At 45.6% G+C, this 25,836-nt stretch overlaps 1 protein-coding gene across 1 annotated transcript in view; it reads right to left on the bottom strand.

Moving 5' to 3' along the window:
- TRPM8 (transient receptor potential cation channel subfamily M member 8) overlaps positions 1 to 25,385 on the bottom strand; it is a gene marked incomplete at its 5' end in the record, with an annotated part of 43,653 nt that extends 18,268 nt beyond the window's left edge. Inside the window, 15 exons of the mRNA XM_084265572.1 lie at positions 288 to 400; positions 966 to 1,111; positions 4,106 to 4,235; positions 4,920 to 5,015; positions 6,016 to 6,306; positions 6,626 to 6,744; positions 7,688 to 7,790; positions 10,079 to 10,276; positions 13,757 to 13,824; positions 14,858 to 15,032; positions 16,130 to 16,302; positions 16,654 to 16,831; positions 21,160 to 21,316; positions 23,506 to 23,579; positions 25,287 to 25,385. Coding sequence (XP_084121698.1) covers positions 288 to 400; positions 966 to 1,111; positions 4,106 to 4,235; positions 4,920 to 5,015; positions 6,016 to 6,306; positions 6,626 to 6,744; positions 7,688 to 7,790; positions 10,079 to 10,276; positions 13,757 to 13,824; positions 14,858 to 15,032; positions 16,130 to 16,302; positions 16,654 to 16,831; positions 21,160 to 21,316; positions 23,506 to 23,579; positions 25,287 to 25,385 — 2,120 coding nt within the window. The remainder of the gene's footprint in view (positions 1 to 287; positions 401 to 965; positions 1,112 to 4,105; positions 4,236 to 4,919; positions 5,016 to 6,015; positions 6,307 to 6,625; positions 6,745 to 7,687; positions 7,791 to 10,078; positions 10,277 to 13,756; positions 13,825 to 14,857; positions 15,033 to 16,129; positions 16,303 to 16,653; positions 16,832 to 21,159; positions 21,317 to 23,505; positions 23,580 to 25,286) is intronic.
- Positions 25,386 to 25,836: the final 451 nt, after the last annotated feature.

Consider the following 25,836-nt stretch of genomic DNA (forward strand, 5'->3'; position numbering starts at 1 on the left):
ATAGCTTTTATGCTGGGAAACATTTGTGCTCTTCAGAGTGAAAAACATAAAGATTTGAGAGTGGCTGAATGTGAACATGTGCCCCAGAGTGTCTGTGGAATCTCCATCTTTGGTGAAAGTCAAAGCCCAACTGAATAGAGTCTGGGGCAATGTGCTCTAGCTCACTGCATTGAGAGCAGGGGGTTGGACTGCCTGATCTCTAGAAGTCCCTTCTGGTCTGAACTACCCTATGATCCTCTGATTAACTGACTTGCTTTGCTTCTGCTAATAAGCAGCCAGTTGATTACCTGAATGAGATGAAACCGCACCCTATTAAAGGGAAGAAGAACAGACACAATATAATCTTCCAGTTCTTAGTATCTCTTGAAATCTCTCCATACCACTGCTTGGAAAGGAAATTCTGCAGAGAAGAAGAAAATTATCTTCATTAGTTCTAACAGCAACAAAATAACCCAGAAATGCTATTAGAGGACATTTGATTTAATAAGAAAAATAAATTCATTGATATTGCAATCAAAACTGGGATTCCTGTTTCAACAGTACAGAAAGCTTTCAGCGTCAGTAACAGCGTGATGGGTCCTTAGTCTCCAGTCCACATGCTGAGGAGTTCAAAGGGAGACTGAGCAGAACTTGACCCAATTTACAAGGCACTTTAGTCTAGGCAGTACATCCACAGTGTGTGTGCATGGGAGTTGTGCCAAAGGAGAAGTCACTTGAGGCACTGTCATCCAGCTCATTATGATTTACAGCTCTAAATCAAGTCTTGCCCTCCTGTCTAAGCAACTTGTAAACAGCTCAGCATTCACAGAGCTGGGAAACCTTAAATCCCAGTGGTTCTGGCTTCCAGAAGGACAGTGTCTGTGCATTGGTCTTCCAATGTAGTGTTTCCACAGCAAGAACACTCACTTTAAGCCACCTAGGTCACAAAAAAGTGCAATCTGTGCACTTCTTTCCACTGACCTTACCTGCACCCCTGGCTGTGCAATGAACTGTTGGTCTTTAGCTTCCACTGCCAGTTCCAGACAATTGCTCCCTCCCCAGGCTTCGCAGGAGTAAGTCAGCAGCTGCTCAGCTAGATCTTCATCATTGCTGTAGCACTCGGTGAACAGCTCTGGAGGAAAGAGGCAGCCCCAACAATGAGCTCCAGCTTCAGACTCAACTTCCCACCAACTGAGGAGCAATGGTCCACAGTGACTTAAAGAGTCTAATATTTGTAATATTAAAACATGCAGATACAAGAACTCTTTCCACATTTTCAGCATGGTAAAATGATGAGTGCATAGCTTATAACCCCATGTGCATGTATTAAGCTTTCATACAGACAGAATTCCTGTCTGGATGGAAAACTGCAATACTAAATCTGCTCTTACAGAGACAGCATTAAACTGAAATCTGCACTAAACACAACTAGCTTCTACTCAGATGACTCAGTCTACTTGTTCCACCTTCTTTTCATTTCTTCAGCTCCGATCTAATGACTTAGTCTCAGCAGTCCGGTATTAACAGCAGGGTTGAATAACAAGGGCAGAACCTGATGCTTTTTCATTGGAAAGCATTGCAAGCATAGCTGTTTTAGAAGACCCAGGACCATCTTACTCAGCCCACAGGGTTTTGCCACTAACAATGCATGCAGAGTGAAAAGTTATTTCACTTTCCAGTTCTGGATGTTCCCCTCACAAAGACAGTTTTGTCAGGGTATCTATGACAGAGCACAACTGTTCTGAAGAGTGATCCAGACTCTTATAAAACACAGCAGCCTTCACCAGGAGCTTCAACAGCCTTCGCTTCTCTTCAACAGTGCATTTTGCCAGGCATTTCACAAACAGCAGCGTTACCAAAACCATGGGGATGCACACAGAAATATTTCTGGCTGGCATTACCACGTACACTGCAACGTGCAGATAGATCTTGACAGACAGATTTTGTTGGGACCTGATTCACTTCGCACTGTCTTGCTAAGCAATCAGGCCTGAGGGATGCAGATACCTTTAAGAAAGTCTGTTTAAGCTGGTTTTGCTTTGTGCAACAGGAGATACTGTTAGTAAGAAGCAAGGTATTTTCAGTGTGGCCTTGGGCCACTCAGCACACAGCGAAACAGCTCTGCTGACATGTGCACAAATAAAATCAGGCTTGAGTTCAACAGGTTAGTCTGGTCTCCGTGAGGCCCGGGAAAGGAACAAACTTGGTCTGCTTTTAGGAGCAACAAAACAACAGCCATCTGCAGAGATTTTCAACAGTTGGCTAAATGAAGCTGTGATAGATTTAGTCCTGGTGAGACTCAATGAGAAGGCCCAACTCAAGGCTTCCAGAAGCCCTTTCCAGCAAGATTTCTGTGGTTCCTTGCAGGGCTATTACACCTTAACATCACCTAACCCGACTTCTGGCAACAACAGCAAGTTGCCAGGCAGTAGCACAAAGCCCCTGCTTTCTTCACCATGCAAGAGAACAAGGCCATTGCCTGCAGTAAAGCCCCAAAGGCAAGAGCGTGATGGATTTCCTGCCAAGTTGAAGAGGAAATGTTGTCCTGCTCCACAGCGTGCACCACCAGTAAGCTTCAATTTAAGTTGTGGGTGCTACAAATTATTCCCTGCTCTGTTATCTGCCAACTGTGCTTTCACATCCCCGTTTCCCTGAATAATTTACAGGAGAAGCAGACACTGAAGAAACACGAGCGTTATTGCTTATGAAATGGAAGTACTAAAAAATCCAGAAAAACAAAAGGAAAAGGAACATCCCCTACTCTCCTGTCACTCATTACATAGAGAACGTTCAGAGGAAGCCACAAAGATGATTAGAGGGCTGGAGCACCTCCCCTATGAAGAAAGGTTGAGGGAGCTGGGCTTATTCAGCCTGGAGAAGAGAAGGCTGCAGGGGGACCTCATTGCAGCCTTCCAGTCCCTGAAGGGAGCAGAGAAACAGGAGGGGAGTCGGCTTGTTAAAGAGGTAGATAATGGCAGGACAAGGGGGATGGATTAAAGCTAAAGGAAGGAAGGTTTAAATTAGATATTAGGGGTATGTTTCTTACAAAGAGAGTGGTGAGGGGCTGGAACAGGCTGCCCAGAGAGGGGGTGGATGCCCCATCCCTGGAAGTGTTCAAGGCCAGGTTGCATGGGGCCCTGGTCAACCTTGCATAAGATCCAGGCCTGGAGGTTGGTGGCCCTGCCTGTGGCAGGGGGTTGGAACTCTATGATACTTGGGATCCCTTCCAACTCATGCCATTCTATGATTCTATGATTACCCTCCTTAAATCAGAAATTATTGGTCTCTCCAGCCCATGCTGAGTCACAGGCAATCCTGGCAAATGGAGAGACCAAAGGTCATACAAAAGAAAAGAAAAAAACCTGAGCTCAATCTGCATTCTCAGTAAGGGACAGTAATGCTTGTCATCTTACAATCGGGCAAATGTATGATTTGGAAATTTAGGATTTGAGCATTCAATACACTTTTCAGCTGCAATTGAGTCTCAGCTCCCAAAAGTACTCCTGAAAACGTGAAGGGTGGCCCATCTCAACGTGAATATTACCAGCACTCATACAGAAAGCTTCTCATATTCTCTATTTTCCTTGCTATTTCTGGGCACCCTTCTTCAGCCTGGCCATCAGAGCTTGGCAGCTTTTCTGCCCAACAAAAGGAGTTCTCTGGCACATCCCCTTCCACCCCCATGCCCCCCCATTTTAGGAGGCAAACTGTTCAGACAGGACACACAGTTTCTACTGGGAACAGATGGTGTGGAAGACATTTCCAAGCAGTAAAAACACATTTTGACATTAAGGGGAAGTATTAAATGTTGGATATCTCGTTTTCTAAATAAAGCTTTAATTCAGCCTTCTTTTGAGATGCCATTTCTCTTCTTTATAAATCAGGCTGAATTTCTGGGCAGTATTTCAGGCAAATTGAATGAATTCTCTTGCCTTGTATTCTGCTGAATAAAACCAGCAGTGTTATCAGTTTGTTTTTCCACACACAAAAATATTCAAAACTTCACTCTCTGATTGTTGCTACACATCAAACCCAGAGATGATTAAAACAAGTAATGTCCCAAGAAAGGAAACAATTTCCTGACCCCTTCTATGAAATTTGTGAAGGAGTTAAAGAAGGCACTTACCTACTGCTCTTGTCTCATACTCATTAGCGAGTTCCTCAGACTCACCAGCAGCGTTTATGTCATTCTTCACCTTTGCCATGCTTTTCAGGAGCTTACTGGCCCCAAGGGCTGCCAAAGTGCAACCTCTGGTCTATGGAGAGAGAGTTAAGTCATGCAAACCCCTCTGTGAAGTGAATGTGATAGGTTCTCTAAAAATTATCCCCTTGTAGTCATGAGCTACACTGCCAATTCGACTTGTCCACCAGTCTGGACCAGCTGGGTATAGCCTGAACTGTCCTGGCTACAGCACTTTGTTCCATTCAAAACATCTAGATGTGCTGTGGAGATGCAAGACAACGTACCCCCATACGTATGGGAAAGAGGCACTCTGCTTCACACGCAAAGACCAACATGAGCAGCAGCATCCCAGAGCCTTGCTTGTGTCAACTTCACCTTTACAGCTTGTGAATTACATATTTGATACAGTGACTGCTAAATGTACTGTCTAATCAAAATTAGAACTGGATTTCCATTAAATACCTGGGATCAGAACACATCCATGTTGTGGAATGGTGGGAATTGAGCATCCAAGCTTGAACACATAGGAGGACATACAACTAGCTGGACTGCTGACTCACACATGACATTAGGAAATGATGAAATCCACACCCAAACACAAGATGCATAATATTAAACCTACTTCGAGCCAGCTAGCAATTATCTCTTGTGGTTTTGAGTTCGAAGATGGATCCAGGGCCTTCAAAAATCTACAAGCCAGAGACAAGGGACACTGCTGTGCTGTTCCCAAAGAGGAATAAAGGAGAATTCAACTTACTTGCTCCCAAATGACTTTAGACAGCTCTTTCTTGTTCTGAAGAACCGACCAAATAAACAGAGCTTGCAGCGGATGCCTCGTGATAGGACACTCATCCTGAAAGACAGAGCAGCAAGTCCTCAGACCTACGCTCATGAAACTGTTTCCAACTGGAACAAATCCTAGGCTACCACGCTGCTATTTTCATATTTTATTCCTTTCACAGCCAGTCCACCGATCCTCTCCCCCAGCTGTCTGGCACTTGTCACACACTAAATTATATTTATACTAAAGCCTTCTATTCTCTATCTGGTGTGGAGGAATCAGCCTCCCTGTTCTTCCTAAAGTGGGACTTAAAGGACATTTGTGTCAAAGTCACTTTCTGCTTTAACCCACGCAGTTCAGATGGCCTCATTCCCATCCTTGATAACATAGATTGACACCCTCTGAAAGGATTATTAGCTTCATAACAGGATGCCTTTTGTGTTTAAAGCAAGACCCTGAACTTCAGAACTTACTCAGTGAGGAATTTCAATACCACCACCTTCTTTGCCTTAGAAAAGCTAGCACCTGAGGATGGCAAAGCCATGACAAAACAACTCCTGGGCAACACAACTTTCCGGAACCACAACCTTCAGTGGAAGTCCTCAAAGTTAACCAGCATTTTCAACCCAAGCTTAGCCCAAATGCCACATGTGTTGCATTGCATCTCTGAAGTTCCAGTTTTGAAGCTTGGATCTGGATCTAATGTTTGTACCTACCATGAAGTGATAACGGAGAAGTCTGGGTTCAACCTGACAATGAAATCAAGGCCACAAGGTGTTTGATGCCCTTGCAGCAAGCAAGGTTTAGAATACAAGAGTCTGTACCAGAACCTAAGAGTTCAAATTCTCCATGCCCAGCTGGCACCTCTGTGCCAGACTCTGAATTTACATCGTATAAGTAACAAGCATAACCAGAGCACTGATTGCACTCATAGAAAATACTCTAACTCAGCCCATTCACAAATGAATGTATGTTAAACGTAACCCAAGGCTGAGACCAGAAACAAAACATGGATTTTTGGTTTTTCCTTTCAGGGGACATGCACAGTGGAATCAAACTGTTCATCACTTACAGAAAGATGTATCTCTGTTTCATCCTTGCTATTTTTGTCATCTCTCTTAAGACCTCTTCGGAAGTCTTCAACCATCTTCCACACAAACGTGAGGAGTGCATCATTGTAGGAGTTCTTTGCTATCTGCAGGTTCTTGAACACCAGGCTGCTGAAGTTGTTTGTGTACAGCTCTCTAAGGACCTCTGTGGTAAGGAACTTCCTCAGATTCAAGCCATTTTCCAGGAAGAGACGGACAAATTTGGGCCTGTCTTTCACTAGAGCTGTGAACATGACATCCTGGAGGTCAGCAGACTGGGAAGAAATGGAAAAGCAGACATTAGAGAGCATGGGAAACATGTAAAGTTTACCTAAGGGTATGACCCATGCGTTTAACTGCCTCATTTTCATCAGAATCAGTGTTTTCTGTATGCAATTGCCTCTATTGGGTGGCCTTCAGTACTTCTGGCATGGGGAGATAAACCTTCAATCAGTGATGTCGCTGCAAGGAGGAACAGACACTACTACTTATCACAGAGGTTGGAATGCTGAGACAGTGGCTGCTGTTCCCATGTCTCTCCTCCCACTGCTCCCCTGTCCCACATCCTTGTACTCAGACAGAAGTGGTCTGTACCTCCCAGTTTCGGTCATTGGTGAAGATCTCATCACTGGCCAGGTCCAACTGGTTCCACTCCAGTAGCAGCTTCAGCTGCCCATTCCAGTTATCTCTGTCATGTTCATTGGTGCTGAAAGCTGTAGAGGAGGAACAATCCTCTAAGTAAAGGACCAGAGACAGAAGAGCTTCTTTGGCATACTTACTCATCTCTGCTTTTCACACTCTACCTGACAAGACCCCTACCAAGTGTCTGTCCCCAGACTCAGTCACATCTTCCTAAGTGCTTTTTAGAAGATGCTGGAGGCTGAGACACATATTTACGGTTGGTCCAATACAGGCCACAAATGAGCTGCTAGGCTCACCTCAACCAAAATCTGCACAGTACTTCCTTCAGGCCCCTCAGTCTCCTGCACCCTCTAGATAAAAGTAATTCTGCAGGACTCCCTCCATGGGCCTGCACAAGAAGCATCACTACAGGCTCTAAGGTTCACAGGCTTTCTTCATGCACAGACGGAAAAATGCGGTCAGCCCAGTCGAGTACCAGCTCCGCTGGAGTAGTAGAGCCCAAGTCTCAATTACTCACAGTAGCAAGTCACTGGGATTTGAGAGCTTGGAAGCAGCCCTGCACCCTGACTTTATTCACTGGTCACCTCTTTCCCTGCTGAATGCCAGTCAAACTTCTCCAATCTATGTACCCCAAAGATACTTGACTTTACATGGCAAAATGTGGGGTAACCCCCTGCTGTAGCACAACCAAAGCCCCTTTTGCTTGGCTTCCTGACTTCCTGCTGTGGTGCATACTCACGTGCCTCTCCCAGATGCTATCCCAGCATGGCCAAAGCTCTGCCAGAGGCCTTCCTGATCATCTGGATGGGTAGATCTCACCTACACTAACAGATCCCATAATGCTGCTGTAGGCTCTCCACATCACTCCAGATGAAGACAAGCTCCAGGTTGCAGCCAGAGCTTAACCCTAGAGAGGTGACACTGCTCTGGGAAAGGCTGTTCTAGAAAATAAATACCCATGTCTTTCTAGCTAAGAAACCCTCAGCAAAACAAAGCAGAAAGACAATTACTTGCCTTTGTACAGCGCAAAACAAATGGCATTGCTCACAATTTCATCCCCAGCCTCTTCTATTTTGATAACTGTCAGTAAATGAGGGTTCTCAAGGACTTCTTTGATCTACAAAAAAAAGAAAAAGTTTCATTTCAAAGCAATCTTGGCTGTTTAGTAGTTGATCTCCTGGAGCATCTTTAAAGGAAATTTCCCCTCACATTGCAGCAAAGCTGCTTCTCATCAGTCCTACTTCCACATAGAGTTAAAATTTAATCAAGTCCAGATAGAAGTAGATAAGATTTATTTTGAAGAAACCAAAGTACAAGATTAATTATCTTCTGAACATACAACAAATAACATGATTCCCTCCATGTGGAACATTGGAACCAAAACAATATCATCTCTGTAGCTAGAAACTACTCAAAGAAAAACCAGTCTGTGACAGTGCCCGTTCCAAGCAATGCCCAGCAGTTTGTTAGAGAGCAGTTTGTACTTCCTCATACTCTGTCATAAATGAGAGGTCTAAAGTTACTAGATGGTCTCTGAAGGCCTCTTCCAACCTTACACATTCTGTGATTCTGTGCTCTAAGGCACCTCAGCAGAAACTGGGAAGAACATGGCCTTGTTGTCCAAGCAGGTAAGGCTGCCTTCAGCATCTCCCCACTCCAGAGCAGGCTCATGGTCTGCTCAGAGGGCAGTTGTTCCTCCTCAGGTTTGGATGCCAAATCCCAGGCTCAAACTGCGAGCTCAGACTTAGTTTCTGCAGGACTGTCCCTGCTCTAGTCCAGTTCCTTTCTCCTCCAAGCTTCCTAATACAGGAGCAGAGAACTGTTGAGGTTATAAGATAGCTCTGGAGATCCCACAGCTCAAGACGGGGTCAAGTGGACCTGGCTGCCCAGTACAACTTGGCAGAGTGAGTCCCTGGGACAACCTGCAAGCTTTGACCAAGAGTTTTGACTCTGGCCTTACCAGAAACAGTAGCTCCTTCAACTTCAATACCAGAAGCTTTGTTTGGTTTACATCAATGAAAATATACATCTGAATTCCTCCCTGGGGCCTGCAAACAATTTGTAACAGCACATTTATAAATCAATAAAAAAGAGTTAAGGGGTGGGGGGGGTGGTGTGGGGAAGTGAGAGAAGGGGCCTTAAGGAGGAGCGATATGAGGGTTTGCCGTCCCCCATCACCAACTTCAAGTGAGGTTTGGACACTCAATCAGTCCCCACTGTGAGCGTGGGTACGAGATAATTAACTAAGACAGGAAAACAGAGTCAGACCCCAGGATAAAGCATTGGGCAGTTAATTGAGAAAGTCAATTAGCTCAAGTTAATGGATTGTTCAGAAAGCTGAAGTGTTGTTGGCACTGAGAATTCTGAAAATTAACACAAGATTTTTCTGGAGTTTCATTTTCTTCTGTTCCTATGAAGGAGAGCAGAAGTGTGTCTAAACCCAGGTCCAGCTGAAGGTCAGGTAACCAGAGTTGCAAGCTTCCCAAGACTGGCCCAAGCAACCCAAGATAACTGATGCTACCTTAAGTTCTCCAGTTCCCTTTTCTCTCAAAAAAACCCTCCTGTAATAAACAGTTACATATAGGATTGCAATGGTGGCTACATCCTGGAGACTCCACCTGTGTTCAAAGTGGCAGAGAAAAGCAAAAGATTTTGCTGGTGTATGTAGTGTCCTTTACCTGCATCCCCCACTCCCACTATTTTATTTACCAACAGCATTCCAATGGAGATGGTATAGGGAGGCTGCTGTGATGAAATATTGACGAAGCTGCTAGTCCTAAAGGCCCTGCTCCTAGTCTGTAATGGAAATCTGTCCTGCCCGATATCTTAAGGGATGCAAAAAGACAAACAAAAACCTTCTGGAACAAACAAGAGAATCCTGCTGCAGACTTGCTAATGTCTATGGTGTGGCAGGGATAACCCTTTGTCCCTAAGCACCCCAGCAGGATTTAGCAGCACGAAGCCCAATTCAGCAAATATTCAATTCTCCACCTCCCCAAAGCATGCAATGGAACCACACCACCAACCAGCACATCAGCAGACACACACCCAGCAGGAACTGCAAGCATCCAGGCAGCAGACCAAACAAAACATCTGGCTTCAGCTCTCCTGTGCCTGGACTTCAACCTGGGCATGTGCTGCTGCCTTTCCAAACTAACAGGATTTCCCCCCTACCTTTTGTTCCAATCCCTACAGCATAAAAGAACCCGGAATTTTTCTTTTTAAAATCCTGTTAAACACATACCTCAGGGATATGGCATGTCATGGCAAGGAGCCCTGCATGTTCTCTAGGAACCACCAGCAACATCCCTGATTTAGAAATCATTGGCTGCTCCTGAGCTCCCATTTCCTCCACCCTCCTCCCAATTTCATCCTCACCAGCTCCCAGCTGTAGCCCAGACTCACCCATTTGATCCAGCTTTCAGTCTCCTCTTCAGAGAGCCTTGAAATGGTGCGAGGCAGATACCTGAGCAAGCTCTCCTTGACACACGAAGAAGCAACCCTGCCTTCTGTCTCCACCAAGCTAGCGATTACATCAGCAATGCGGCCAGAGCCTTCCACCACAACACAGGGAATCTTACTCTTGATGGCCACGTTGATAGACTAGAAAGCCAAAGAAGGAGAGGTGATCACTTGAAGGATGACTGTGTTATTAGAGCCTACTATTCCAGCAAGAAATCCTAGAGATTGTAGGTCTGACTTAACTAGTACAGAAACCCATGGTCCAGAACAATATTTTTATTACTACCTGCTGATACCTTACTAATGGCAGCTAAACAGCACTCAACTAATCATAGAATGGTCTGGGTTGGAAGGGACACCAAGGATCATAGAGTTCCAACTCCCCTGCCACAGGCAGGGACACCAACCTCCAGGCCTGGATCTACACAAGGTTGCCCAGGACCCCATCCCCATGGCCTTGAACACCCCCACATGGCCTTGCCCACCCCCTCTCTGGGCAGCCTGTTCCAGCACCTCACCACTCTCTCTGTAAACACTGTGAAGAGCTCCACAGAAACTGAGGGGCAGAACCCCCCACCTTCCAGATTTGAGAGGTGAGCAGCAGATTAGGAAAATTGCCAAGTGGAAATGGTACTATGTACTGACACTGCTGGTTTATGGCACAGCAGTGCTCAAGTGACACCACAGCTGAGCAGAAATGGCTCTGGCTTTATTTGCTAGAGGTGCAAGCAGCAGTCTTTTATGTGGAGATGGCTTCCGTAGCATCATGAGAACACTGAACTCCAATGTTACTGAATGTCTCCAGGTAGCTACTTATGGGATACCTCACACCATGATGCTGTACCAGCTTATCAGTAAGGAAAAATAAGAAAAAAAAAGAGGTGCTGAAATCATAGAATCATAGAATTGCAGGGGTTGGAAGGGACCTCGAGAGATCATCAGGTCCAACCCCCCTGCCAAAGCAGCTCCCTAGGACGTATCACTCAGATAGGCGTCCAGATGGGTCTTGAATAGCTCCAGAGAAGGAGACTCTACCACCTCCCTGGGCAGCCTGTCCCAGGGCTCCCTCACCCTTACTGTGAAAAAGTTCTTCCACGTGTTGGTGCGGAACTTCCTATGTTCCAACTTGCACCCAGAGCCATTAGCCCTCCCACTGCAAGGAACACAGCATTTATTTCCCAGGCATCACTACCATTGAGTCACCAGCATAGGAGCTGGCTGCCAGGAAATTGCACAAGAGGGGTCAATGCAAGTTCTCAACCACCACTGGAGAGACAGAATGTCCATCAGCTCTCTGAAGAGACAGCTTTGTGAGAATAAAAAAAAAGTCAACCTGGAGTCATCAGAACTCTGAGCACATTTCTCCTGTCAATTGGACAAAGGGTCTGTGACAAAAGCCAAGATGTTTTTTTCTTACCAATTAGATCAAAGTGGTTTACTTAAGAAGGGTCCAGCTAAAGAGGATGCCTCACATCACACACAGTCTAAAGCAGGAGTTTGAAACAGTTTGACTACTTCTCTACTAAAGCTATTTCCTGTCATCATGCAGAAGTCACAAAAGCTGAGAAAGAGGAAGCCTTGGCTGGCCAAAACCATTAAGATCAAGGCATGGCAAGGACAGATGTCAATAGCATAAAGCCTGCTGTGTCTCTTGGGCTGATCAGAGACTATTTACTCATTGAGATGATGGCTTCACCTACAAATGAGCAAGGCAGCAGACATGAATGCCTCTGTGTACTAGTAATACCAATAAATAACCAGTGGACTGGCGTGAACCCTTAATTGAACTGTCATTCAGTTACTTTTCAGAGGAACCCCTTGCCAGGAGTTACACAGTTGACTTAACAAGGTTTTTATTGATTCTGATTAGAGAGGAGGTTAAGTCCATGTTAAGTATCCTTCTTGAACAGTGAGTTTGAGGACTCCACAATGTACCTGCAATCACAAGGCTGCCCAAGCAGCCACACACCATGGTGTACAGAAACATCTCCTTCAGCAGCTGTCAAATCCTCTCTTAAACGTTGGTGATTTGGAACTAAGAGGAGAGATGGGCATGTTCCACATGTCACTCAGCAAAGCTTTGCTCTAAAACCTGAATGGATGCTTTAGTTTCAGCTTAGGTCCTCTGATTAACACACTGAACTCAGCACCTGTGTTCATCTACAACCTACCAGTGGGCAAAGCAAAAATGAATCATGTGAATGGAACTGAGACACCCAGGAAACATCCAGGGAGGCTGGGATAATGGTCTGTAATTTTACAGAGTGGTTCAGACTAATTGCTTCACATTAGTAATGAAGCAGTAACTGAGACAGCGCTTTGAATTCACATTGTTTGCTATCCTGACAGGCAAAGCCTCAATTAGCATCAATATTAACAGCACAGCCAAGGTCAAAACAGGTGGTACCAAGATCACCCCTTCAAGAGAGAAAAATACCATCACACTTCAGTTTTACCAACTCAGACCCTGACATACTCCCTCTATTGTACCCTACCCCCTTGTAAAACCCCGCCCCTGTTCCAGCTCCATCATCCCAGGCTATTGTCAGCTCTTCTTGCTGTCAGTCAGAGCCATCTCACCCTCACTGCTGCTCCCTTCCCACACACAGCCTGACTGCACAGCCCCTCACTTGGAATTGCCCAGCCTTTTTGATCCCTCAGTTCCACCCACCCTGCTCAGGCCACCCATCTTCATTCTCCCAAGGTGGAGGAGAAAGCAATAATCCTGGATTTTAACACCAAGACAGGAACCCATCGCATTTTTCTCCCTTCCCTTTTTTTCCCCTTCCTTAAGTGTTGCTTAAGCATCCACCCTTCTGCCTTCTCTGTTGTGTTCATCCTCTTCCCACCTGTTATCTACGTGAAGATGATGCCTGCTCCCTCTCCTTCTAGGCTTAGGAGGGTCAGCAGGACCCTCCTGCCTCGCTGAGCTGCCTAGATTTGAACTAGCTGCAGCCCACAGTTCTCAGGAGCCGCAATCAAAAGTCAGTTCAAACAAGTTCTGAGCCTGAGTATCTCAGCACAAATTAATCTCCCCTGTGTCTTCCAAGAAAGCACCAGTCTCCACTGAGCACAGGCAAGCCAAGCCTTCCCAAACCAAAGTTGAGGCAAATTTATATGAAAAGGGACCAAGAGCTACATGGCTGAAGAAGACTCTCCTGGTTGCCACTCAAACACAAGGACCAAATGTTCTTGCGCTGGATTTGTGATGGAAGAATTGGGCTACCTGAACTGTCTCAGAGCACTGGAATAGGCTGCCTAGGAGTCTCCTTCTCTGGAGATGTTCCAGCCCCATCCGGACACTGACCTGTGCGACCTGTCCTAGGGAAGCTGCTTTGGCAGGGGGGTTGGACCTGATGAGCTCTTGAGGTCCCTTCCAACCCCTATGATTCTGTGATTCTGTGAAAAGTCTTCTACAGGATGTCAGGCTGAGGTGGAAACATTGAAACTTCATAAGCTTAAATGCAATTATAAGCAGGTCTTTCTCTAGCAAGTGGTGGGCAAGCTTCAGTAAGTAACAGGACTGGCTATCCATCACGTTGCCAGAGGAGTCATCTGTCTTATATTTAACACCAACATCCCCCTGTTGCTCCTGAGAATGAGTAGGAGAAATAAACTTACTTTGAGAGTCTCTTTTCCTCCACCTTGGGCAAAACACACAATCGGAATCTTCCCGCCGTAATTAGACTCTGTGAGACATCCAGAGGAGAGGGGAAAAGATTCAGCCCATTAATGCAGTTTGATAGACTCATTTCCCCTCTGCCCCCCAAGTACAACAGAAGAATATCCAAGCAGCTCCTCCACACACTCCAATGCTAGTGCACCATTCATTGTGCCAAATCTACTAACCACTCTTCCTGCTTTTAATGAAAACTCAGTTTTGACTAATGTTCTGCACAGCTGGCTTCAGATGCCCCCTCTCAGGTGGATGCCCCTCTCCTCCCAGGAAGCATAACTTCTACCAGCTCCGAAGTGCCCCAAACACGTGATTTTGTTGTGTTCACCTACTGCTTTGACTGTTTTGCTTCTATCTGCCAGGTTCTTTTCACACGTTGACCATTCAGAACCTCTGACTTCACATTTTCAATTGTAAAGGAAAGCTAAAAAAACCCAGAACTTGAAGAGTTGGTGTTTAAGAGATGTACCAAGTTTCATAATGATTCCGGGCTGCTTTGTCATGTCTTAGAGCAAGTACATTTCTGCTGAGGCACATGGTAAAAACAACACTGAAAAACCCTATCAAAACAAACTTTACCTACAGAATTTCCTGACATGGCTTTGATTATCTTTTTTTCCCCCATTTTGGCAAATAAGGGGCTGCAAGAGGAATTATCTAGGAGCAGGCTGTAGATGGATCAATCACCATGACATAATGAATATTTTGGAAAAAGCCTAATTTCAGCTACCTGGAGTTCAGTGCCAGGGGGGAAATACACAGAAGAGTCAAGGTCCAGCAGAAAGGGAACGGGGGGGAGTGCTGTACTGCTGTGCCACACAACAGATTACTAGCACTTACAGAAAGACAGATGAGGGGAGGGCTATTGCTCTGAAGAAGACAGGTTGTTCTTAGAGGTACTCGAGGTGCAATGGAGTTGACACACCCCTTCCTGCTCTGCATCCAAGAGCTGCTACGCTTTTGTTCCCAGAAAGCCACGATGCATCAGCCCCAAAGCATGCAAGGACTATGGAGAAGGGGGTCTGCAGCCCAACACTCACACCTACCTGGGATAACGCGCTCCGAAATGTACTTTTCTAACTGAGTCCGTACTTTGGCCTCTATCGTTGGGTGCCCGTGGGTGCCATTATCAACCAGTAAGAGATGGGTGTGATTATTATCCAGGCAATAGAGGGGATCTCTCTTGAGATCATCCATTATGTAGTGGGCCAAGTAGTACCCCTAGAAGGGCAAGCACAGAGTTTAACAGAGATCCAAGGGCAGAGCATGCATCAGCCTTCAAGAACAAGCCAGTGGAACAGCCACCAGCTATTCTTTGTTACTTAGCAACCCGGGTTTCCCTATTCAAGACAGGGCTCATGGCAGCTCCAACTGCAACAGAAGACAGCAAGAGAAACCCCATACAAGAGCACAGAGTATTTGCAGAGAAAGGGTTTTTCTCCAAGAGCGGCCCAATTTGAGACACTCCTCTCATAACTTCACCTCAGCCAACAGACCAGCAGATGTTATTTGCAACAGTTTAGTCCCTTCAGAGATCCCGTTAAGGAACAGATGCTTCCTTCAGCCACCAGAAACATTAAATCTGTGGCAAACTTACTTTCAACACCTCACAGAACCACAGAATTTTTTCAGTTGGATGGGACCTCTTGAAATCATTTAGTTAAATCTTCAAACCTCCTTAGAGCCCTCAGTAAACAAAACTGCTTTTCTTGATCTAGCAGGATAGCTTTTAGCCATGTTCTCTAACTTTTGGTGGACAAAGGACAAGAGTATCTGACAGCATCGATGAGCAAGATGCACCACAGCAGCAGCAGGTACAACATGTCTTAGCTCACAGGGATCCCCACTATGGGCTCCTGTGTGGGGATTCACAGCAGCTAGAACATCAGCATCGCCTAATATTCAGCCAGATACGAAATCAGAGGCTGAAATCACACACTGAAAACATACACTAGTCCCCCACTAGGCCTGACTTGTGTGGCCATCTCGAACATGAGAAGACTTTAGTTTCTTCCTGTCCTGGGAAGAGGATCTGATGTTTTGTCTATGTATGATGGTTCCAGATTGAATTGTTTAGGACATGGTAGAACAGGTTAAGTGATGTGCTTCTACATTAATGTTGCACTGAAAACCATTCTGCTGAGCCAGAAGGTACAAGCAGAGCTTGACTGTCTGCTCACATTGGACATCACATGACTGACAGTATCAGCCTAGCACAGATATTGCTACTGCCAAGAACAGTGGTCAGTCAGAGGTGTAATCTGTGTAACTGACAGCTGAGTCCCCTCTTCCCCCCCCAGCCCGTACCCATTTCTTACATCAGTATCACCAGTGCGAATCAGACTGTCTCGGTTGGAAATCATGCCCCAGGCTGCTATGCCAATAGCCACCACGTTCTCCTCTGAGCTCCGACTGATGGTGTTGTCTCTGACCACTTCCCCAATGTACTTCATCAGCCCATAGTGCGTGCCTCCTGTGAAAATCCAGGCCCCTGGGGACAACACACAATAACCTGGGAGAACTCAGTGGAATATCCACCCTCCTCATGTACCACCTTTAAGATACAACCACCCCATTCCCTCTCTAGACCTCAGAAGAGGCATTTATTCTTTAACCCAACACAAACCATAATGCTACAGCTTACCTTCTGTTATCAGGAGCATCCTGACAACTTGCTCCCAACCCCATTACTTCCAAGCCGTTAGGTCACATTTGCCCCAAGTGCAGCAGCCAAGCAGAAACAAACCGAATGCTCTGCTTCTGTGCTGAGCCTCTGAGCTGCCACCCCTCCAGCAGCATCAGGCAGTGATAAAACAATACAGGCACATATGCAGGTGGTCACCTTTGGACTGGGCAATGTAGATCAGCCTGCTGAATATCTTCCGCATCCGGGGCTTGAGCGCGAAGTTCTTTGCACCCCCAGTGACAGAGATGACGAGGTTGGGGGTTTTCAGGTGCCAGTGCTGTGTCATGAGATCATAGAGTGTTTCAGAGTCCGTGTCGCAGGACAAACGGATGTACTTCAGCAAGAGAAGAGGGGAGAAACAAATAAACAAGAGAGAAATAACAACACCTGGGGTCAGACCAGGAACTGCATTTTCTGCTTAATGTTAGGTCTTACTTCAACAACCGGCAGACACAGGGTAAAGCAATGACAAACTAAGTCTTTATTTCTTTCTCTACAGCATCTTCATCCTCCCCCTGCAACCAGACACCCATTGCTAGGAGCTGCAAGGCAATCTCCCCTCTTGAGAGATCAGTGCACAGGTCTGGAGATAAGGCACAGCCTTATCGCAAAAGCCCTGGCGTCAGAAGAGCTGCAGAGCCCGAGGATCTCCCAGCTCCACCATTTCTACTACCACCTTCTGCCATGTACATCTTGAATTTGGCAGAAGCTAAATCGCTTAGCCCTGGAAGTACAATTACAAGTGTGCAGGCTTCATACTGACCAGTGAGTTTAGGTGCTCAGGAGCTCTCTGGCCTGAGCTGAGCACAGCTCCTGCAGCCATTGTTTATCAGTGTAATAACTACCATCTACATTTGATTGGCTTTAGGTCCTGACAGTAACAGATTGTTATTCTGTGGGGACTGAACCACTTATGACATGTGGCATGGAAGAATGCAGGCACCAGAGGACTGATGTCCTGGTCTGTATAAACAACCACAATGGTCCCTATCTGAGTGCAACCTTGCAAAACAGGTAAAACTATTTTTAGAAACAATAAATACAACCAAAAGAACTGTGTAATTCAGAACCACTGAAAAAGAACACCTTAAGTAGATGGTCTTGAGAAAAATCTATAGAAAGAACTAGGACCCAGGAGGATGGGATCCCTGTGACCAGCGCTGAAGTCCTCCCTTCCAGACTTCAGGAATCAGCATAAAGCCTCCAAACCCTTCCTTCGGCTAGAGGAGGCAATAGCAGTGACCTTGGCACTCAGAGGAACATTGCGAGGGTGGACACCACACCCAGGAAGCCCATGGTACAACACCGCCTATTAGTACAAACTGCCTATTAGTGTTATAAGTGAACTACTAATTATTATAATTGTTATAAGTGAACTTCTAATAATTGCAGCCCTATTTTGATGCTGCTATTAAAGCCTTAATTTGCCTAGCTACTAATTCCAGGCCCCGTGAGCATGGTGCCCCTACCACAACACATACCCATAACAGCATTTTCCGTTATCTCCTCACAACCTCATCACACTTGTAGTAAAGCTTGAACAGCACATGAAGATGCCATGGGTCTACCACCTCTCCATTTCTGTAGAAGGCTCTCTGTTTCTGCTATTTCAGAGCCCCTTTGCAATCTCATCACTGTCAGTAACTTACTGGAGAGCTTTTGGGAGACATTCGTGACTATATGACCAGTACCAGCAGATGAAAAGGAGTAACTTGGACCCAAACCATGGTGGATTTTGTATGGATTGCCCAGTATTCACAGGAGAGCAAAAGCAAGGGATTAGTTTGAAGAAGTAACATCCTATCTTGAGAGGCATTTAACTTTTAACTAAAGAAGATATGATTTCTTCCAGGACATGTTCCCAGGAGCAGTTATTGCATCTGGCTCAGAAACAGCACATCACAGAGGAAGCCTACAGGCTCCAGCAGCTACACAGGACAGCTCAGGGACTCCCACAGCTTCTGCTCGTAGAAGCATCAGCCACAGGAAACCTTGGGTGTTTTTAAGGAGAGAGTCCCCCACAGGACAGGGGAGCCTGCCAGAAACATTTGTAGCTCCACAGGCTTGAGAAGCCATTCCCACAACAGACTGCCAGCTCTGTAGTTCCTCCTAAACCCCACTGATAACACCAAGTACCGTGTGGCTGGATGACACTACCCTTGTTGCACCAACAGTTAAGGTTTCCAGTTCAATGTCTTGTTTTCATTTGTATAAAGCAAGCACCAAATAAGAGATGCTGAAGCTGACTTGCCCACACAGCTTCTCTCTCACATCATCGCGGTGTATAACTGCAAAACCACTTAAGTTTCATTCAGTGTACCAGCAGCTACACCCATCTGGCACTTGCACCTCCACAGCCTTTTGCATGCTTCACTCGAGCAGGTGAGCTCCTCCGTTCAGCCACTTTCTTTCTCCGAGGTACAAGGATGCCATCTCCTGGTGCAGCCAGCTGATGCACCCCAACCATCACTGATCCAACACTCAAACGCAGATGATACCAAGAGTATTTGAGTAGCAGAACTCAAAAAGTTATACAAGAAAAGCTTAAACTACTTTTTTTTTTTTTTCCAGATTGAGGGTTACTGAAACATAAAATACAGCAACTGCCACATCCTTGGCTGTTAGAGGATCTGAGAAACACTGCAAAAACAAGAGTGTGCAAGCAAGACTCATGAAATACAGAGCTTTTATTGGTCTGTTCACATCTAATACTTCTGCTCAGGACTTCTTAGGACTCATCCATCCCAAGTAGTATGGTGCATGGTATAAAGTTTCCAATCCCTCATTCATAACAGTCTGTAACTCTCTGGCTGCCTTGGGTTTGAAGTTCTCCCCTCTGTGCACAAGATAAGAGAAACCATTTTGCAATGTTTAAGACCAGCCAGTGCCTCACAACATAGGGAATAAGAACGTGGAACAGAGACTAACTCCAACTGATGGGAAGGATCAGCAGACTTCCATGCAACACTTGAGCAAAGCATGCTCTGAAGACACACAGTGGCCCTGAGAGCCAGCAACTCTGGGCACACAAAAACCCTCTGCAGGGTGGGAAGGGGGACCCAGCATGAGGAAAGTCATTTAAGCTTTGAGAACTCAGCGATTTTGCAAATAATTTCTTCTTGCAGTAAAGGTACACGGCAGCACTGTGTAGCATATGCTGAGTCAAACTCAATCAATTAACTTAGCATGCTCTCATTTTCCTCATTTATTTGGATTGTCTCAAGCAAGCTGCACTGGTGGCAAATATCTGTCATTTAGAAGAGGCAGATGAGCTCAGCACATGTGACTCCTCACACAGTATCAGTGTAAATCATCAGAAAACACTAACCACCCCTAATTTCTTCTTTCCACCCCTCCACTGTTCCCACACTGAGGAAACACACAGGAATAAAACCACCAAGCAGCATAAAACCTCTGGAATTCCACTGATATTTTACATTCCCATTGATTTCACTGTCATGGTAGGATCTCAAGCCTGAGAAATTCTCAAAGTTCAACTGGTTGTGGGCCTGAGCAACCTGGTCTATGTGTATGTGCTTTGAGCAGAAGCTTGGGCAGGAAAACTCCAGAGAGCACTTCCAAACAAAATTATTCTACAGGGGTGTGGGACAAGGCCCATTTGAACATCCTATAACATCTTTCAGTGTTCAATCCAAGGCTCAAGATACAAACAGAAGAGAGCACTGTAGATTTGCAGACTGTGACAATCTGCACACAGAACAGCTAGGGAGGAAGGGAATATGGGTCAGCCAACTCTGCAGGCAAAGTGTTGGACAACATGACATGCAAGGGTGAAGCCATTACAAAGCATGGGTGATGATTTTATGCAATTGCAAGCAGGTCTGTGCAGTTTCTGCATTGAAGAGCACAGATCCTCTGAAGAAAGGTGTTACATCAGTACAGATGGTTATCAACTCAGGGACCCTGTTGCACCTTCAAAGGCTAAGTGTGTACATGTTCCCCTGTCTAAAGTTTCAGCTCACACCGCTTGCTTTCTCAGCATGTGTTAGTCCACACTTGAAAGGTGCAGTGTTCCAAAAACAAGCTTTCTCTTGGTGTTAAAGTCCGTCAGCATCTTTATCAGGAGCTTGACCATTCAAGCACTTAAGGTTATCACGTTGGCTTCACCACTAAAGATGGGTAGAAGGCCCCTAAGCTGCTCCTGAGCACCATGATGTTTCAGCATAGATAGGGACTATGAAACGGCCACTGTAACTGCACACTGATAGAGTCAGGGCACAGACTCCCAGAGAGAGACATCGCAGATCTAGTTTAAAATTATGTCCTCCAAGCCCATGACCTTCAGAACTGTATTACAGGGCAATTACAACCAACCTAGCTATGGGAAGAAAGAATGAGAATAACTGAGCATCACCCTCACCCCCCCTCCTCCATTCTTCTGCCATGCCTGGAAATAGATAACCTCTTCTTGCTCCCATCATTGGCTTAGGAAACAAACACTTCAGACAAAATTATTCCTTGTTACCTGTTATCAGGGCTTGAGAAATCAACTTGTCTCCTTTGCAGCCCAGTTTCTTTCATCCCCATTAGAATAAAATCGACCTCAGCTTCACCTTCCCTGCTTTTCAGGGACTTTTTCAGGACTCTGACTGCAGCTCACTTAACAGGGCCCTGACCCACACCCTGAATGAAGTCACTTACCTTCCCTCTCTTTCCCAGGTTTTCAAACTGAATGTCCCCAAAGGCGTCGGTAGGAAGTTCCTTAGTGTGCTTCTTGTAGTTCCATTTCTCGTTGGTGTTAATCTGAGTGCCCTCTATGTGCTTGTTTTCAGGGTATCCACATTTACACAAGTTGCCTCTGAAAGGATGAACAGACACAAAACCCCACCATTACCACCCTGAGCACCAAGAAGTGAGCTCTAATACGTTCATTAACAAGAGGTAATTTTTCACAGCTGACAGCACCTTCAAAACTTCTTCTCAGTCAGGACATCTCCAAGAAGAGTCCCTCTGAGCAACCCCGAAGCCAGCAGAACCCGGGGTGCCTGCAGCAGCAGCTACATCCAGCACAAATCCTGGGAGTGGGGTTGTCCAAACACAACTCAACAAGCCAAGCAGCAGCAGGTAAAGCTATGGAACCAGTTGTGGATGGGACTACTGGAATTTGCTACATGACATATTAACAGCTAAGAGGAACCAACTTGTAGCTGAGATCAGCACCTAACCCATGCTTCCTCCTCCTGTAATCTGCTTCTGTCTAGCACCAGGCAATGGAGTGGAGTACCCAGGAACTAATCCATGGGGGAGATGACACTTCTGGAAGGACCTTACCTAAGGGACCTCTTTCATTATCACTACATGATCATTATGGGCCCTTCCAACCCAAACCATTCAATGATTCTATAATCCCAAACCAAGTTAGGTCACCTGCAGCTTCATTTGAAGCCCTACAACTGTGCACAGAAATCCAGAGAGAACCAGACCTTGGCATCAGACTCCATCAAGAAGTGACCTCATCTGCTGCTAACCTCACGTGTGCAAACAGTTTCTTTCCCCTTTTGTGCTCTCAAACAGATAGGCAGAGCTCACCAAGATGATTAATAAGTGTAATCATTTTCCATGCAAACCCTGACTGGTGTCTAAGCACACCCAAGGCACATTCATATCAAGATGAAGGGACATACGGTGTCCTGAGCAGATTTGACAGGCAGTTTGTGTTCCTAGTACACTTCCTACCCACAGCACCTCTGTCCCTGCACTCCATGGTGTGCAAGTCACTACCAATGCCCTCCTCACCAACACTGAAATTGCAGCAAGGGGAGGAAGGTGTCATGCGATCTGGCAATATAATACAGAGAGGAACAAGAAAAATAGGTGTGTTGGCCCAAAAAGATTAAGATAAGGACATGAATTGATGTGCTTACAGTGACCTTTACGCTCAGCTTGCAGACTGCTAACATGAGATGGAGTAATGGCCTCCTGTGAAGATTGCTGTAAAGGTTAAGTCACACCATGCCTCTCAAGGACTGAAAACTTAAATCGTTTCTTCTACTCAGCTGCAGCTTGCCAATAAAACCACATATCCTTAAAAATAGACAACCCCCCCAGCAAGTTATCAAGTATGACTTGCACTCCTTTCCCAGTAGGCTTGTAGGAAGAAAAGCTGATAAGAACCAGCTCTCCATCCTTCGTTGGTCCTTTGCCAGACATCCCATTTTAGATGGCAGAAGAGGAACCTAAGTAAGACTCTGCAATGAGACTAATTTCCCTCCCTCTCTCCAGGGCCTATTTCCTCCCAGCTTCAGAGGAGAATGGAGTTACTGAGAGCCCTCGGAGCTCTATATTAGGACTTGTGCAGCTCCATTAATTTGATCGCTTCTCTCCTGAGACTGCAACAAAACCAGAAGCATCATCCTCACACTGACACTGTGTAAGTCCTCGTGCCTGAACACAGTTCAAGTATCATATCCTCAGAGAACAGCAGCCTGAGCAAAACCTAGCAGCTCTCCCTGCTGTACAGGCTTCTGCATCTGATTTGTGACTCAGGCTTAAAAGGAAACTGAAATTGGGCAAAGCTCTGATATATATATATATACATTATTATACAGCAACATCCAGCACTGGTACTGCATCCCTAAAAGCACCTATACATTGCTGCAGTTGTGCTTCAGGTAGGGCATGTGACTGGAGAGCTGTGGCAGGCAGCCTGGAGGCAGCAGGATGGTCAGGCCTCTAGTTATGCTCAAATTTCATTTTCTTTTTTAGTGATGGGTTGTGCAACCAAAATAGTTCAGAAAGCACTGGTCTGGAGCTGGGAGAAGACTTGCAGCTTTTCCGACCACAGCTGCTGAATACCCTGGGCAAACACAAACAAGCAGGGACAGCACAATGGAAGGAGTTGTACAAGCAAGACAGAGGTGAGGATGCGCTGCTAGATTCAGACTTAGAAGAGACCAAAACATTTGCTCCCCACTCAAACCCTGCCCACAACAACTTTGCAGGCTCACTCAGCTCCCACTGCCTGTCAAACAAGAGAATACTGCTTACGTTGCCTTGGTGTCTTTTGTAAAGTAGACACATTCTCTCTTCTTAAAGTTTTCTTGGATGAAGTTGACCAAATCCTTGAAAATAATGAACAAAAATAATAAATTACTTCTGATAACTCTGAAACATCAGTAACAGCATAGTCAGGTTAAACACAAAGGAAAGAAGTGGAGATTTGTTGTCAAAGTAGATCACAGAATCACAGAACTGGAGGGGTCGGAAGGGACCTCCAAAGATCATCATGTCCAACCCTCCTGCCAAAGCAGGGTCCCTAGGACACATCACACAGGTTGGCGTCCAGATGGGTCTGGAATATCTCCAGAGAAGGAGACTCCACACCCCCTTGGGCAGCCTGTCCCAGGGCTCTGTCACCCTCACTGTGTAAAAATTCTTCCACATATTGTGGAAGGCAACTAGAAAGCACTGATGGGAGTTGACTGGACACAAAAGGCTACTAAAAATCACAAACAAGCATTCCAAAACCCACGTGTTACCAATATTTTTATGTCCACTGAACACAATGTAGAGGCAAGAGAGACAAAAGCTACCCCTTCCCCCTCCAAAAGGAAATCTTGAAGAGCAAACCAGATCTGATGTCCTAATAGCTGCTTGGGAACCTATTTTAATTTCAGTTTTTAATCCACAAGGCCCACATAGAAAGCGTCTTATGGGAATTCAGAGCATTTCTATTGGCTTGTGTTGCCACGTTCCCAAATACCTTGCAGCACCAATGATATTTTTCAGAGTGCTGATCCAGTCTAGACACTGCTTAAAAGGCTAAGGCAAACACCATTTCTTCCCAAGAAAACACACAAACCGACAAACCAGGCAGACCTTAAGGTTTCTAAGGGTAGAGGCTATTTTAATTCAGCACAAGAAAGCCCCCAGCAGGAGACCTGAACAACTGGAGTCATGCTTTATTCCAGCTCCATGGAATGCAAAGTCTCTCCAGCTGTTTAACCATTAAGTCACAGATTAACCTGGAAACTCCACAAGATGCAGGGATGTCTGCAAATTCAGGAGATGCAAACTCACTCCTCATCTGCCTCTGTAAACTAGGAAAGCAGAAATCATGTTTCTCAAGGGCTGATAAAGGTTTGGATTGACAGGTTTTCAGTTGGATGAAAAGGAAAGACATATGGCTGGATAGTTTAGTTGACCATTTTGACAGAACACTTGCAGTTAAACAGCAGGTAGAGGAAGTTACTCCAAGTAGTAAAGCATTCTTTGAGAAGGACTATAATATCCAAAACAAATAAAATGGAAAAGCACATAATTAGCCAGTAAAGCCCACAATGATACAAGACCAGAAAAAAAGGGGATGTGGGGGGGACAGGGACAGGGCACCCACTTGCAAAGCCCTAAGAGCAATCATTAGGCCTCTTGCAAGCCCACCAAAAGCAAGAAATCTGCCAGAAAATCACTGCAATCAGCAAACAAATGAGGCTTTTCAAGGGATGTTTAACATCATGTAATGTTGGCTGCCTTTGCCAGCAAGTTGCTGAAGAGGTCTGGGTTCCTCTTTAGGGGCAGAAGATTCCTAACTGAAACGTGAAACAGGTTTTAAATCCAGAAGTGCCTAAGAAGATATAATAAAGAGTTATAAAATTTGGAAGGAATGCAATGCACCCTTAGGTTTTCACCATCTCAACAAAGCCCCACTACTGCTCGATGGGTCACGGGCTGGGAAAACTTCTCCAAAGGGAAAATCAATCCTCCTTCCCCTGACACGACCCAGTTTCTAACCGCTGCGGCCTACTCCCGGGGACGTGCCAGGTACTCACGGCATCGCTGCAGGACACGTCGATGCTGCGAGACATGCTGGAGTAGAGGAGCCTGGAGCTCTCAAAGTTGCCATTTCTTCGGTGTCGCATGCTGCCCATAGGAACCTGAAAGAACATGGCAAGAGGAAGAGATGAAGGAGCTGTGGCCTTTTCTTTCACCAGATAAAGCCCAGCAAGGGCACTAGGCATGCAAGGGAGAGGTTAGTCAAACCCAGCAATAACAATTAGGATGCGTATTGATTCCTGAAACATGAAATTAGCATTCAGAGAGGTTTTTTCCTTTTATTTTACAGCACAAGAGACTTTCCTCTTCCTTTCCCCATCCAAGATCTCCAAGTCAACAGCTCAGAGACAGGAACATACCATACATACCAACCATTCAATTCATTGTCACCTCTTAACTCTTTCCCTTCCCACCTGTGATGGGCGTGCTGCAGAACTTGTGCTACACTGTGAGCAACCCCTAATCCAGTGTATTTCCAAATTAAAGGGGAGATTAAGAAGAAACACTTCACTTCCAGAGAAGACTAATGGTGGAGTACAAAGAAGT

Source organism: Gallinula chloropus (assembly GCF_964237585.1).
Source record: "Gallinula chloropus genome assembly, chromosome: 5".
Classification (NCBI taxonomy): Eukaryota; Metazoa; Chordata; class Aves; order Gruiformes; family Rallidae; genus Gallinula; species Gallinula chloropus.